General features: G+C 38.6%; 1 protein-coding gene across 1 annotated transcript in view; it reads right to left on the reverse strand.

Annotated features, from left to right (window-relative positions):
- FUNDC2 (FUN14 domain containing 2) overlaps positions 1 to 16,753 on the reverse strand; it is a 28,451-nt gene that overhangs the window by 1,456 nt on the left and 10,242 nt on the right. The window contains exons 3-4 of the mRNA XM_010352859.2: positions 6,937 to 7,012; positions 1,892 to 2,023 (exon numbers count right to left, since the gene is read on the reverse strand). Coding sequence (XP_010351161.2) covers positions 1,892 to 2,023; positions 6,937 to 7,012 — 208 coding nt within the window. The remainder of the gene's footprint in view (positions 1 to 1,891; positions 2,024 to 6,936; positions 7,013 to 16,753) is intronic.

Below are 16,753 nucleotides of genomic sequence, written 5' to 3' on the forward strand. Positions count from 1 at the left end.
CCAGTAAGCCCTTACTCCAACTATGCCTATGTCTTCCTGCCTCATTTCCACTCCTCCCCCAACTCTCCTGGGCGTCTACATTTCTCTACATTTAAATGAAGCACTTTTGTCATCTGCCATTGGGGTAAAGAAAAAAAAAATCATACAACTTCCTGAAAAAATTGGTTTAGTTTATTATTTTTACTACTCTTTCTTCAACTTGCTAATTTGGCTTTCAACTGCACCACCCCACTAAGCTGTTCTCACTGAAGTCATCTTGTTGCTAAATACTGAACTAAATCTTCATCCTATTTCTCAAATCAGACCACCAGCTCTATGAGTAAGAAAACCAGCCACTACATCCCCTGGGCCTGTGACAGTGCCAGGCGAGGAACAGGAACACACAAATTTGTGAAATTCCAAATCATCTGGTTACTTTATAACAAACTCCCTCTGTGAGTCAACAGTTGGTTCTAATCAAATATTAACTTTATACTTTTTATTATATACACTTCCAGTATTATTTTAGAAGTTTTCAGCACGGCGCTGTGGCTCACACCTGTAATGCCAGCACTTTGGGAGGCCGAGGTGGGAATACTGCTTGAGCCCAGAAGTTTGAGACCAGCCAGGACAACACAGGGAGACCCTGTCTCTCCGAAAAATTTAAAACTTCACCGGGTGTGGTGGTACACACCTATAGACCCAGCTACTCAGAAGGCTGAGGTCAGGGGATCGCTTGGTTGAGGCTACAGTGAGCCATGACTGTGCCACTGCACTCCAGCCTGGGCGACAGAGTGAGACCTCTCTTAAAAAATTTTTTTTACTCACTGTGGTGAGTCACTGTGCCCAGCCATGTATTATTTTTATAAACATTTGAATAATAAAGTTTTCATGAAATAAAGTATAACTTTCATAACTCTGAGGAGAGACGGAAGAAAGGAAAGAGGAACCATCTGGGCTCTGGGCTCCTGTTGATACCCACCTCTGCCACCCCCCCACTCTGGGTAAAGGCACCAGCTTTGACCAGCCACTTGCCAATCACCAGGACGAAGAGCCACTCACAACATGAGAAGCCTGAGGCGCACACAGGGTATTTCTTCTCCCCTGCACTCAATCTGTCTGTTTTTCCTGTGAGGCTAGAGTGAGATAATGGGAGAATCTCTCATCACTCCAGGCTATAGAAAGTACCAGCTATCTTCTTGACACCCTGATCCTTGCTTATTTCTCCCCAGTTCAGTGTACTTATTTATTTGGAACATCTGACATATTTCTAAAGGTAATAACGAAGCAGCAAAAAATATCCTTTTAAAAAGTAAGAACTTCTCCTGTCCCTACAGTGCCAGGTTATAATCTAACTTGGCTTTAATGAACAAGATCAGGGGTTAGCAAACTACAGCCCATGGGCCAAATCCAATATGAACCTCTTTTTAGATAAAGTTTTATTGTAACACAGCCACATCCACTTATTTAACATATCATCTATGGCTATTTTCATGATATACAGTGGAGGTGAATACTTGTGACATTTCCACTAGTTATATGCAGAACAAGCGGAGTATAAATGTTTCAGAGATACGTGTGTATGGGGACAAAATGGGACTCAAAATAATCATACTGGCCATATATCCTTCCTACCTACTATGCTGCCCTACATTCCTACAAGAACTGGTTAAAGCGATAATAACTCCACAAATGTGCACAAAGGTCACCAAACACTTTAATTATCCAGCTTTTAAAAATGCTCTGAAGTGATGATATTCCAAGTTAGTTTTGTCTCATTACTCTAAGTTCTTTGTAATGCTTAAGCCCTGTCCATCACTGAGATATGGTGCAATAGAGTTAAGCCTTGTATTTGTACACACAAAATTGTCTGCACTGTTCACACACTACACATGAACAATGCGAGTCTCACCTCCTCAGCTTTGCTCCTGACCTCAGTAGGTATCTGATTGCTCTTACGGATCTTCAGCTGCTCTTTGGCTTTCTTCATGTCCTTCTCCACTCGTTGCCAGTCAACTTTGATGTACCCAGTATGGTTTGCAAGCTACAGTATCAACAATAATGACAACAAGAAATGAGAAACAGATTTGTTATTTCTTTTCGTCAGGATAAATCCTGAAGTAGACTCTCGAAACCCTCTGACTTTCCATTTTTGGAGACATCTGCCATTTGATTCTTTGTATCATGATGACATCTACTTAGCATCCCCCCAATATGTGAAGCCATATGCCTGGTACTAGAAATAACTACTGGCAATTCTTTTATTTATACTCTTACAAGTCTTTTACAAAGAGTTATGTAAGATGAAAATCAAGGTGGGGGATCAAGATGTAGGGTGAAGAGATGGACCTTACAGCCAATACAAATGTTTCCAGAGAATGACCCTGACAATGTGCCCATGAGTGTCAGTTTCCTGACAATGTGAACAGAGTAAAGCATTCAGGCAGTAATTACTGTTGCTTAACAGGAAGAAATATAGCATCCGGCCCCACAGAGATTTCTCATGAGCAACTTCATATAAAGGGGTATTAAGAGAAGCACATCCAAAGACACCTACAGCATATACCTATTTCCCTTTATAAAAAACAGCAGGCAGAAACACTAAAACTCAGTGTAAATCTGATTCAAGCATGTAGTTTTTTGATGATGGATTAATATCATCCAAGGAATGAACAGAATGACTATAGCCGACCAATCAATGCCCTATCAATATCACTTCTCTCTACCAAATTTTTGGCAAGTCATATCTACCTGGATATCTCAAAATATCTGAAACTAAAAGTCGTCACTTTGCTAGAGTCTCCTCCTGCATTGTTGCTCTTCCTCTAGTCCCTATTTTAGCTAATGGCACCACCAGTCACCCAAACAGACTAGAGAAAATACTTGTGATGTGTATCACAAAGAAAACATTAAGACTCAAAAAAAGTGAACTTCTTATAGAGATCAGTAAGAAAGAAAATTCACTTTAAAAATGGGTAAGGGCAATTCACAGAGGAAAGTGTCCACGAAAAGGAAAAAGTTCAGCCTCACAACTAATCAAGCCATAGTAGCTCTACTTATGAGTTTATAATTAGAAATTCACAAAAGTCTATCAACACATGAATGGATAAACAAATTGTATCATGTTTACACAATAGAATATTACTTAGTACTAAAAAGAACAAATTACTTATAGCAACCACATAGTTGAGTATCAACGTTTGTATCTAAAAGAAGGCTCTGGTTCATTTACTCTGTTTATCCCACAAAATCCTGCTATTAAACTGAGCGAATACATGGACTAGCTATTTGAAGGCTCTTACATAAAAACAGCAACATGCAGATTGGAAAAGACCAGAAAACCAAAGCACCACCAAACTGGTGGCGTGTTTCCTGCTTTTCCTGCAGTATCGCCTGGCTTAACCTCAAGGCAGGACTCAAGAAACATCTGACGAAATTCAACGCAAATTCATGATAAAACTCTCAGAGAAAGAGGAATAGAGGGGAACTTCCTCAATTTGATAAAGAACATTTACAAAAAAAAAAAAAACCCTGCAGTGAACTCAGAGTCAGCACAACATGGCAAGAAAAAGAATTAGGAGGCATCCTGATTCACAAGGAAGAGGTCAAACTGTCTCCAATCATAGACATCTTTGTCTACATAGAAAATTTCATAGACTTCAACAAAAAACCAAAAACTCCTAGACTAAAAAAGTGAGTTTAGCAGGGTCACAGGATACAAATTCACACAAAACCAACTGAATTTCTATATGCTAGCAATTTGAACTGGAAATGAAAAATGTTTAAATGATTTACAACAATATGTGCAAAAAATAATTAAATATTGGGTACAAATCAAATAAAACATACAGGATCTGTATACTGAGAACTACAAAACGCTGAAGAAAGAACTCAAAGACAACCTAAATAAATGGAGAGATGACATGTACATGGAATGGAATGCTCAACACAGAAATGAGATGCCCAATTCTCTCCAAATTGTCTATAGATCCCAGCAGGATTTCTTATAGATACATAAATAAGCTGGTTCTAAAATTTATATGGAAAGGCAAAGGAACTGGAATCACCAAAATGATTCTGAAAAAGCACAGAGTTGGGGGACTCACACTACCTGGTTTAAGATTTACTATAATGCTAGAGCATTTAAGACAGCATGGATACTGAAGAAGAGAGACACAGACCAACGAATAGAATAAAAAGTACAGAAGCAGACTTGGACAACTACAACAAACTGATTTTTTACAAGGGTGCAAAAGTAGTAATGGTGGTGGTGAAGTCCCCTGGGTGGCCCAGACCAGGATTGCAAAGTGACTTCCTGCTCTCCTTGGCATTACTGGGGGACTGCACTGCAGGGGCAAAGCAACACCAGAACTGGGAAAAGCAGCCTCTCCCGCTGCAAGGTCCCTCCAGCGCCCTCTACTGACAAAGCTCAACATCCTACTTCTATTGCAGCACAACAAGTAGAGGGAGCCGAATAAACTGACAACTGGCAAGCGTTGTTGCTGGGCTCTGAAAGCTGCAAAAAGTGCTGGAAATGATCTACAGCTTGGTAAGAAAAAGCAACTACATTCATAAAGACGTGAAGGAAAAATTTCACTGTTCACAGATGGCATAAAAAGATTTTAGAGACAAAACCCAAAAGAATCCCAGACAAGTCAGAAATAAGAGACTTTTTTAACAAGGTGGCTGGCTGAAAGAACAACATAAAATATCAACTGTATTTCAACACACTACCATGAATCAGAACGTGTAGTTTTAAAAATCGTATCATCCACAAGAGCAACTAAAGTTATAAGGTATCCAGTAATAAAACTGAATCACAGATGTACAAGATCTATATGGAAAAATAATAAAAGTCTATTCAAAGGCTTTAAAGAAAACCTAAATAATTGGAGAGAAAACCCATGTTCACAGATAGAATACTCAATATCATAAGAGATATCTACATGGTTCCAATGCAATTCCGATAAAAATTTCAACAGGATTTTTGAAAATAACTGACAAGTCTGATCTAAAATTTAGATGAACAAGCAGGAACACCAAAGTAGCTGCAACACTCCTGAAGAATAAGGTGGAGGAATTTGCATTACCAAATATTAAGCTTTAGTACTGTCATAAAGATAGAAAGTTGACTAGTGGAACAGAACACAGAAACCAGAGTCACAGCCACACATACATGGATTTTGATATATGAAAGAGACAATGCTGCAAATGTTGGGAATGGGAAGAATTATTCACTAAATTCTGCTCAATTATCAGTATGGAAAAAAGGAAACTGTATCCCTATGTCAAACTATAACTTGTGATATAACTGATCTCTCAACATTATGCTTGCCTCCTGCTCTCACTCCTCTGGTGACAGATAACATGAGTGCCTGCCACAGATTCTCCACGTTTCACCTCTGCAGCAAAGCAGTGTACCTGTACCCCTTGAATATTGGAATTATCCAACACCAAAATCTCATTTTGAGGTGCCTTTCCGGAGACACTTTCAATACCAATTATTTCTGTCAGGGCCCCAAAAAGAAAGAGAGGACACACACAAATTAAGACATTTCAAAGCAGCATTAAGATGTTTATGAAGTTTGGGGCCGCATATAAGGGAAACCACAGGGATAGAGATGTTACTAGACTTCCACCTGAAGGGTAAAGGGGAAGGAGAGAGAGATGTGAGGAGAGGCCCCACCTTGCAGGGAGTCTGACCTGTCCAGCAACAAAGCCAGCACCTAACAAGCCTACAGAGAAGCAGCCAACAAAAGTGAGGCTACATGACTTTTGAGGCTTGGGCAACAAAGGAGATGCAATTTGCACCATGTTTCTGGAACACTGTGCTTAGGAGTCCTGAGGTCAAGGTGGTGTGAGGAAGCCTATGCCGGCACAGGGACCACATGGAAGAGCACTGAGACTATGGACATGGGGGAAATAAGGAGAGGAGGAGGGAAGACAAACAGAGACAGAGAGACAAAGAGGCCCCACAAGTCCAGACCTACCCCAGTCCTCTGATTATCTGGCCTGTAACCACATGAGACTCTGATCCACAAGCACCTACCTTAACCCTCCCCAAACTCCCGTAACCATGAGAGAGAATAAAGTGATCATTATTTGAAGCCATTAGGTTTGGGGGAATTTGTCATGCAGCAATACCACACTCAACCCAGACACAACCAGTTACCAGCTTCCCTCTTCAATACATTTGATTTTCACCTGACCTATCTGCAAAACTCACTCCAATCATGGTGCTAATGTAGAACTTACCTTGCAAAAGTGAGGGTTGCCAACTGTGGGAAGAGACAAAGGGCTGTGAATTCAGAGACTCTGGCATGGGTCAGGGGTGGCAAAGGTTGGCTCTTTTAAAAACTCCTAGGTGATTCCAATGCAGAGCCAAGTTTGAATATCAATGCCGCAGAGCTAAGAAATGTATGCCTAATACAATCAAATGTCAGTTTTCTTTTGTTTTTGGAGAAACTGCTCCCTTTTTCTTTTTCAAGTCTTGCTTGTTAGTCTCTCCTAAGCAGTCTCAAAAGAACTGGCAACCACTGGTTCTGAAACTATGGGTCAAGGAGACAGCAGACAACATCTGACTGTACTGTCACTTAGCTCCCATTTCTCATCACATGCTCCACGTCCCCTCTGTAAAAGCTAGCTATATTAGCATATGAGACTAAATCATCATAGCACACTTATATTTTTGAAATCACATCTGCTTAATATTTGAGCTGGTCTTAAAAACTCTTTTAAAAGGGAGCTATGATAAGGAATTTGCACTTCTGTCCCCACATGAGGAAATAAAATGTGACTGGTAAATAACATTTACTAGTACAATGGATAAAATTTGACTCAAATGGTCACTAGCATTTAAAATAGTACACAGCCAGGACTGTATTACAACTCCCCACACCACATTCCTTAATGGGCAGGTGGAATTTCCAAACATCTGAGAACATTTCACATACAGACCTGAAGGAGAAAAAATCCACCTCCCACAGCTGTTGCAGCCAACTTTCCAACCTTCTGGAATATGAAACCCGTGCACCTACAAAAACAAATCAACATCAGACAAATTGATGAGCTGTCAGTTATGCACAAACAATGCATTTCTGGCAATGTTCATATCTTACGTAGCTTAAGATGATCTAGCTCCTTCCTATCCCCTACATAAAGCCCAGCTCCAAGAGGAGCATGCCATAATGAAATCAAATCTTGGCTCTACGAATGTTGTGGTCTTGAGTAAGTCCCTTAAAATTCTCAGGTTATATTTTTAAAAGACGACTCTGGCTACATTGTGGAGAAGTGATTAAACGGGGAGGATGAAGTCAGAGACTCTAGCTAAGAGGGTAAAGTAGCAATCCAGAAGAGAAGTGAATGCCATGGGCCAAGGTAGAGATTGCAAGGAGGGAGGAGACCTGAGAACTGTTTGTGAAGAAAAAAATAAAACACGCCTGAGTTTGAGGACAGGACAGTTGCAAGGGATAAGTCACAAGATTCTGTCCTGAATGTGGCATTTTTTACAATATAAAAACAAGGAAGAGAAACAGAGGAAAAGGTGGGGGAAGGGAGGGGAGGAGATAATGTTATTTTGAATATGCTGAATGCAAAATGTCCATATGATATCTGAGTGGCAACATCTCATAGCCAGTTTAATATAATTATGCATTTCTTTATTATTGTCTACCTTCCTGCCCCCACCCGATACTAAAATGTAAGCTTCATGAAGGCAGAGATTTGTTGTGTTCATTGCTGAACACGTATCAGCTGTAATCATTAACCATTGTTGAAAAAATCCTCCCTAGACTCCAATTATCCAGCCACCTTCCCTTTTCTCTGCTCTCCTTTACAACAAAACTACTTTGAGGCCATCTCTTTCGTCCTGTGTCCATATTCTCTCACACCTACTCCATTCAGGCTTTTGTCCCATGACTTCAATGAAACCATTCCTATCAAGGTTACCACTGATCTTGACCTCACCAAATGCTAGTGTTCACTTCTGAGCTTTAATCTCATCTGACCTACAGCAGCTTTTGACACAGTCGATTACTCTCCCCTTCTTAAAAAAATTTTATTGTGTATATTTGAGGTTTACAACATGATGTTATGGGATACATATAGACAAGTAAAGTGGTTACTATAATGAGGCAGATTAATATATCTATCATCTCACAGTTACTTTTTTGTGGTAAGAGCAGCTAAAATCCACTTATTTCAGGGAAATCCCTAAGGCAATACAATTACATTAGCTGCAGTCCTCATGCTGTACATTGGATCTCTAGACTTGCTCCTCTTACATATTTGCTACTTTGTATTCTTTGACCTACATCTTCCCATTTCCTCCCATCCTATCCCTGGTAAGCAGTTTTATTTCTTTATATTTGTTACATTATAGCACTGTATATATGACTTTTCCCCCACACATATGAGATCATGCTCTATTTTGTCTTTCTGTGTCTTATTTCACTTAGCATAATGTCCTCCCAAATCTATGCTATGGCAAACAGCACAATCTCCTTTTTTAAGGCTAAATAGTATCCCATTGTATACACATTTTCTCTATCCATTCGTCCATTGATGGACACTTAGGATGTTTCCATATCTTGGCTATGGTAAACCAATGCTGCACTGAACATGAGAGGGCAGATATCTTTATGAGGTGGTGATTTCATTTCCTTGGGGTATATACTCAGAAGAGGAATTGCTGGGTTGCATGGTAGTTCTAATTTTAATTTCTTTAGGAACCTCCACACTGTTTTCCATAATGGTTGTACCAATCTACATTCCCGCCAACAGTGTACTAGGGTTTCCTTTTTCTCCACACCCTCATCAACAATTATCTTTCTTTTTGATAACAGCCATTCTAACAGGTGTCAGGTGATATCTCATTGTGGTTTTAATTTGCATTTCCCTGACCACCGGTGATGCTAAGCATCTTTTCATATACCTCTGGTGGCCATTTCTATGCCTTCCTTGGAGAAATGTCTGTTCAGGTCTTTTGCCCATGTTTTATCAGGTTATTGGTTATTCTGCTATTGTACTCTGCTTCTTGACATCTTTCTGCTCTGGAATACCATTCTCTCTTGGTTTTCCTCATATATCACTGGCCACTCCTTATCAGACAATTTTGCTTCCTCTTTCTGACTTCTGAATGTTAGGTTGTTCCAAGACTCAGTCCTAGAACCTCTTTGCTCTGTGTATTCACTTTCTATCTGCTGGGTGTATACCATGATCTCTGATGTAGGTTACTGTTACAGCTCCTCATCTGGACTCCTTACCTCCACTTTTGCCCCCTAGAATCTATTCTCAATATAGCAGCCCATACAGTCCTAAAACAGGGGATGACAAACCGCAGCCTGGGAGCCAAATCCTGCCAGACATCTCTTTGTAAATCAAGTTGCAACAGAGACAGTGTGACCCATAAAGCCTACAATATTTACCATATGGGCTCTTTTCAGAAAAACTTCACTGACCCCTGCTCTAAAATGTAAGATCAAGGTACACTTCTGCTCATAACCTTCCAGTAGCTTCCCTCCTCACTAAGAGAGAAAGTTAAAGCCTTACACTTAACATCTTGTCTCCCATTACCTCACTACCCTCATTGTCTACTGTTCTCCCCTTATTACATTTCAGCTCAGTAAAAGAAAGAACTACAAATACAACAATGCATGGAGAACCTCGTAATCTTTTTTAAACAAAAGTTAGATGTCAGGCAGTATATTTCTGAAGCAACTCTGAAATTGGAAGGGTGGTAGGACCAGTAAATAAATCATAAGGGTCCATTTTAAGAGCATTCCACTGTTCAGACTTACTAAAGTATAATCAGAGTCACTGATACATATTTAGAATGGTTACAGATTTTTGCTGTTACAAAAAGTGTTGCACTGTTTATAACACCTGGCTTTTTCTCTTTTTAAAACAAAACATGCATTTTTAATAAAGCCTAATAATAAAGCTAGACCCAAAAAGATCAAGCAATTTCTAAGTAACTGGATCCAAGAACAAGAATCAAGCACATTTATAAGAATAAAAAATATCTAGCACCCAATGAAGTAAAATTCATAATATCTACCATCTACTTAAAAACTACCAGGCTTGCAAGGCAGAAAAATATGAACCATGATAAAAAAAAAAAAATCAACTAAAAGAAACCCAGAAATGATACTGACAAAATTAGTAGACAAAAGCATGAAAAGTTATTATAATTATATTCAATATGTTCAAGAAGCTAGAGAAAAGATTGCACATAATAAGTAGAGGCAAGGAAGCTCTTTTAAAAACATGCAAATCTTGGCTGGGTACAGTGGCTCATGCCTGTAATCCCAGTACTTTAGGAGGCCAAGGCAAGAGGATTGCTTGAGCCCAGGTGTTTAAGGCCACCCTGGGCAACATTGTGAGTCCTCATCTCTCTAAAAATAACTTTTTTTAATTAGCCAGGCATGGTGGCATGCACCTGCAGTTCCACCATTCAGGAGGCTGAGGTGGGAGGATCTCTTGAGCCCAGGAGGTAGTGAGCTGTTATTGTGCCACTGCACTCCAGCCTAAGCAACAGAGCAAGAAAGTCTCAAAAAAAAGATGCAGATCAAACTTCTAGAAATAAAAACTACAATGTCTGAGATGAAAAATATAGCAGTTTAGACACTGTAGAAGATTAATAAACTTCATGAAATAGCAATAAAAACTATCAAAAATGAAATAGACAAGAGACAAAAAATGAAAGTGGTTATGATACTGAACTATAGTTATACAAGATGTTACCATGGGGGGAATTGGGGAATGGGTATAAGACCTCTCTGGATTATTTCTAACTGCATGTGAATCTACAATTATCTCAAAATAAAGTTTTAAAAAAGTAAACAGTATTAATGAATTGTGGAAAAACTTCACACAGCCTAATAAATGTGTAATTGGAATCACTGAAGGAGGACAGAAAAAAATATTTGAGGGAGGACAGAAAATATTCCAAGCTTCAAGAAAACTATAAATCTACAGATCCAAAAAGCTCAATGAAATCTAAGCAAAAGAAACAAAGAAGGCCAGGCATGGTGGCTCACACCTGTAATCGGGAAGGCTGAGGCAGGAGGATCACCTGAGGTCAGGAGTTTGAGACCAGCCTGGCCAACATGGTGAAACCCCATCTCTACTAAAAATACAAAAATTAGCCAGGTGCAGTGGCGCATGTCTGTAATCCCAGCTACTCTGGAGGCTGAGGCATGAGAATCACCTGAACCTCGGAGGTGGAGGTTGCAGTGAGCAGAGATCATGCCACTGTACTCCAGCCTGGGTGACAGAGAAAGAGTCTGTCTCGAACAGAACAGGACAGAAAAGAAAAGAAAAGAGAAAACTATAGCAAGGTACAACCTAATCAAACTGCTTAAAATAAATGGTAAAGAGAAAATCTTTTTTTTTATTTTTTTATTTTTTACTTTTTATTTTTTTTTTTGGAGACGGAGTCTCGCTCTGTCACCCAGGCTGGAGTGCAGTGGCGGATTTCAGCTCACTGCAAGCTCTGCCTCCCGGGTTCATGCCATTCTCCTGCCTCAGCCTCCCGAGTAGCTGGGACTACAGGCGCCCGCCACCACGCCCGGCTAGTTTTTTGTATTTTTAGTAGAGACGGGGTTTCACTGTGTTAGTGAGGATGGTCTCGATCTCCTGACCTCGTGATCTGCCCACCTTGGCCTCCCAAAGTGCTGGGATTACAGGCGTGAGCCACCGCGCCCGGACTAGAGAACATCTTAAAAGGAGCCTGAAGGGGGAAAAAAGAGGTATTAGGTAAAGAGGAATAAAGTTTGGAGTGAACACACTTCCCACAGAAAATAATACAAAGCCAAAAGATAATGAAATAACATCTTCAATGTACTGAAAAAAAAAACAACCCTGTCAATCTAGAATTCTATACTAAGTGATCTTGCAAAAACAGAGATGAAATAAAGACCTTTTTCACAGATACAAAAACCGGAAAAAAAATATCCCCAGCAGACCAGCAATACAAGAAATGTTAAAGTTTTCAGGCAAGGGAAAATGATATCATATAGAAATCAGGATCCACACACAGGCATGAAGAGCACAAGAAATGGAAATTATGGAGAGAAATATGAAAGGCTTCCTTCTTGTTATTAAAACCTATAAAAATTCAGCATTTAATGCAAAAATAATAAGAATGTATTATGGATTTATAAGACATGTAAAAGTAAGATTTATAGCAATGAAAACAAAGGGGGAAGGGGAAAATGGAAGCATACTGTTATATCATATATGAAGTGGTAGATTTCTTGAAGGCAGACTATAAGTAGAAGATGGCTCCTATAAACCCTAAAGCAACCACTAAAATTACACAATGAACAGTTGTAGCGAATAAGCCAACAAAGGACGTAAATGTAATTATGAAAATATCCATGAAAATGAAATTATGAAAATGGAATTGAAAATATTTGATCTAAGCAACAAAATAAATAAATTGGACCTCATCAAAATTAAAAATAAATTGGACTTCATCAAAATTAAAAACTTTCTTGTATCAAAGAACATTATCAAAACAGTGAAAAGACAAGTTAGAGAACAGGACAAAATATTTGCAAATCGTGTCTGGTAAGGGTCTAGAATCCAGAACATATAAAGAACTCTTACAACTCAATAACAAAAAGACAAATCCAATTAAAAATGGGCAAAGGACTTGAGTTGACATTTATATGGAGAAGATATACAAATGGCCAGCAAGTACATGAAAAGATGCCCAAAAGTTAGGTGAGTCATCAAAAAAGTAAACATAGAATTATCATATGACCCAACAATTCCACTCCTGGGTAAATACAAAAAAAAGAAGACCTAAAAATAGGTATTCAAAAAATACTTCTACCCAATGTTCATAGCAGTATTATTCACAACAGTCAAAAAAGTGGAAACACCCCAAATGTCCACCAACAGATGAATGGATGAACAAACTGTGGCATATACATACAGTGGAATCCTACTGAGCTATAAAAAGTAATGAAGTAGCAATATATATACACTATAACATGGATGAACCTCAAAAGCATTATGCTAAGTGAAAGAAGCCAAATACAAAAGTTCACCCATTGCATGATTCAATCTATATGAAATGTTCAGAATAGGTCAGTCCATAAGGACAGGAAGCACACTGCGGTTGCCAGGAGTTGAAGGAGGGAAGAATTAGGAGTAACTGCTCAATGAGTACTCAGTTTTATTTGGAGGTGATAAAAGCATTTTAAAACTATATAGAGGTAGTGGTCGTACAATATTGTGAATGTACCAAGTTGTACTAAACTATTCACTTTAAAATGGTTAGTTTTATGTTATGTGAATTTCACCTCAGTATATATGTACACACATATATAACATATATACTTATATTATGAGCACACACACACACACACACAAATACTTGATCCAAAAGAAACCAAAAAATGAAAACAAAGAACAGATTAAATACCAAGATGGTAATTTTGAACCCAATAATAACAAAAACAAACATCCCACTTGCAATCTACAGATTCGATGCAATCCCCATCAAAATTCCAATGATACTTTTCACAGAAAGAGAAAAAAAATCCTAAAATTCACAGGGAAGTACAAAAGACCCCTAATAGCCAAAGCAATCTTCAGCAAAAAGAACAAAGTTGGAGGCATCATCATACTACCTGATCTCAAAATATACTACAAAGCTATAGTAACCAAAACAACATGGTCCTGGCACTAAAAACAAACACATAGACCAACGGATCAGAATAGAGAGCCCAGAAATAAATCCATGTATTTACAGCCAACTGATTTTTGACAAAGATGCCAAGAACACACAACAGGGAAAGGACAGTCTCTTCAAAAAATAGTCCTAGGCAAACTGTTTATCCACACGCAAAAGAGACCCTCATCTCAAACCATTGCAAAATTCAACTGGAAACAGGTAAAATACTTAAATATAAGACCTGAAACCGTAAAACTGCTAGAAGTGTTAGGGAGAAAACTCCATAACACTGGTCTGCACAAAGATTTTTTGGATATGACCCGAAAAGCAAAGGCAACAAAAGGCAAAAATAGACAAATGGGATTACATCAAACTAAAAAGCTTCTGTACAGCAAAGGAATCAACAGAGTGAAGAGACAGCCTAAAGAATGGAAGAAAATATTTGCAAACCATACATCTGATAAGAGGTTAATATAAAAGATATACAAGGGATTAAACAACTCAATTGTAAAAATATAACCTGATTAAAAAATGGGCAAAGGACCTGAATAGACATTTCTCAAAAGAAGACATACAAACATACAAATGGCCAATAAATAAGGTATATGAAAAAAATGTTCAACATCACTAATCATGAGGAAAATGCAAACCACAATGAGATATCACCTCACACCTGTTAGGATGGCTATCATCAAAAAGACAAGAGATAGCAAGTGTTGGTGAGGATGTAAAGAAAAGGAAATTTTTGTACACTGTTGGTAGGAATGTGAATTAGTAGAGCCATTATGGAAAACTGTATGGAGACTCCTCAATAAATTAAAAATAGTAGAACTAATAACATATGATTCAGCAATCACACTACTGGGTATACAGCCAAAGGATATGAAGTCAGTACGTTAAAGAGGTATCTGCATTCCCATGTTCACTGCAACTATTCACAATATCCAAGATACATACAACTTAAGCGTCCATCAACAGATGGATAATGAAAATGTGGTATATTACATAATGGAATACTGTTCGACCCTTAAAAAGGAACTCTTGACATTGTGACAACATGGATTAACCTGTAGGACATTATGCTAAGTAAAATAAGTCAGGCAAAGAAAGACAAATACCAAATGGTCTCTCTTACATGTGGAATCTAAAAATGTCAAATTCATAGAAACAGAGAATGGTGGTGACCAAAGGTTGTGGGGTGAGCGGTTGGGGAAATGTTGGTCAAGGACACAAAAATTCCAGTTAGGAGAAAGAAGTGTAGGATATCTACTGTATATCATGGTGACTACAGTTAATAACAACATATTATATATTTGAAAATAGGTACAAGAGTAGATTTTAAGTGTTCTCACCACAAAAACATGGTAAGTATGTGAGGTAATACATGTTAAATCGCTTGATTTAGCCATTCCACAATGTATACATATATCAAAACATCATATATATACAATTTTGGTGTTGTTTTGTTTCCTTTTTGAGACTGGGTCTCATTCTGTCACCCAGGCTGGATGGAGTGCAGTGGCACGATCCTGGCTCACTACAACCTCCGCCTCCCAGGTTCAAGCCATCCTCCCACCTCAGCCTCCCAAGTAGCTAGCACTACAGGTGCACACCACCACGCCCAGTTAATTTTTGTATTTTTTGTAGAGATGGGGTTTCACCATGTTGCCCAGGCTGGTCTCAAACTCCCGAGCTCAAACAATCCACCCGCCTCGGCCTCCCAAAGTGCTGGTATTAAAGGTGTGAGCCACTGCACACAGCCTACAATTTTTACTAGTCAATTAAAAGAATTTTTAAAATAAACTTAAATGTAAATAGTCTAAGCACCCTAATTTAAAGGAAGAGATTGTCAAATTGGATTCTAAAAAATTAACAACCACCTATATGGAAACTACAAGAAACCTACTTTACATGTAAAGACTCAGCTGGGTGTGGAGGCTTATGCCTGTAATCCCAACACTTTGGAAGGCCAAGACAGGCAGATCATTTGAGGTCAGGAGTTCGAGACCAGCTTGGACAATATGGCAAAACCCTGACTCTACTAAAAATACAAAAATTAGCCTGGGGTGACAGTTCACACCTGTAGTCCCAGCTACTTGGGAGGCTGAAGCAGGAGAATTGCTTGAACCCGGAGGGCAGAGGTTGCAGTAAGCCGAGATCACACCACTGCACTCTAGCCTGGGTGAGAGAGCAAGACTATGTCTCAAAAAAAAAAAAAAGAAAGAAATATAAAGACTCCACAGGACCCTATTCCATGTGCCTCTTCCCTTGGCTGAGTTAATTTGTATCTTTCTATTGTTAAAAAATAAATAAAAAATGAAAAAATAACCCTGTGTGGAACAGCTCTGAGTTCTGTGAATTTTCCTAGAGAATTATCAAACATGACGGTGGTCTTTGGACCCCTGAACTCTACAACTAGTAAGTGGCTTTAGCAATCCCAGTCAAAATCTCATCAGGTGTCTGGCAGAAACTGGCACCAAGCTAATTCTAAAATTCATGTGGAGGAGTGTATAAAAACAAGATAAAATTCAGATGGAAATGCTAAATACCTAGAATACTCAAAATAGCTTTGATGAAAAACAAAATTTCAAGACTTGCATTACCTAACTTACAGTAATCAAAACAGCGTGATAATGGCACCTAGATCAATTTGGCAGTACAAAGAGCTCAAAAACATATAGTCAACTGATTTTCAACATAGATGTAAAGGCAATTCAGTGGAGAAAAGAACAGTCTTTTTTACAAATGTGGGCATAACTAGATATCCATATGCAAAAAAAGCTTGGATTCCTACCTTATACCACATACAAAAAGTAAATCAAAATTGATCACAGAACTAAATATAAAATCTGAACCTATATACCATCTAGAAAAAGCGAGAGAGAATCTTGGTGACCCTGGATTAAGCAATTTACAAGAAAAAAACAACCCCATCAAAAAGTGGGCAAAGGATATGAACAGACATTTCTCAAAAGAAGACATTCATATAGCCAACAGACACATGAAAAAATGCTCATCATCACTGGCCATCAGAGAAATGCAAATCAAAACCATAATGAGATACCATCTCACACCAGTTAGAATGGC

The sequence above is a fragment of the Rhinopithecus roxellana genome, chromosome 7, assembly GCF_007565055.1.
Source record: "Rhinopithecus roxellana isolate Shanxi Qingling chromosome 7, ASM756505v1, whole genome shotgun sequence".
Classification (NCBI taxonomy): Eukaryota; Metazoa; Chordata; class Mammalia; order Primates; family Cercopithecidae; genus Rhinopithecus; species Rhinopithecus roxellana.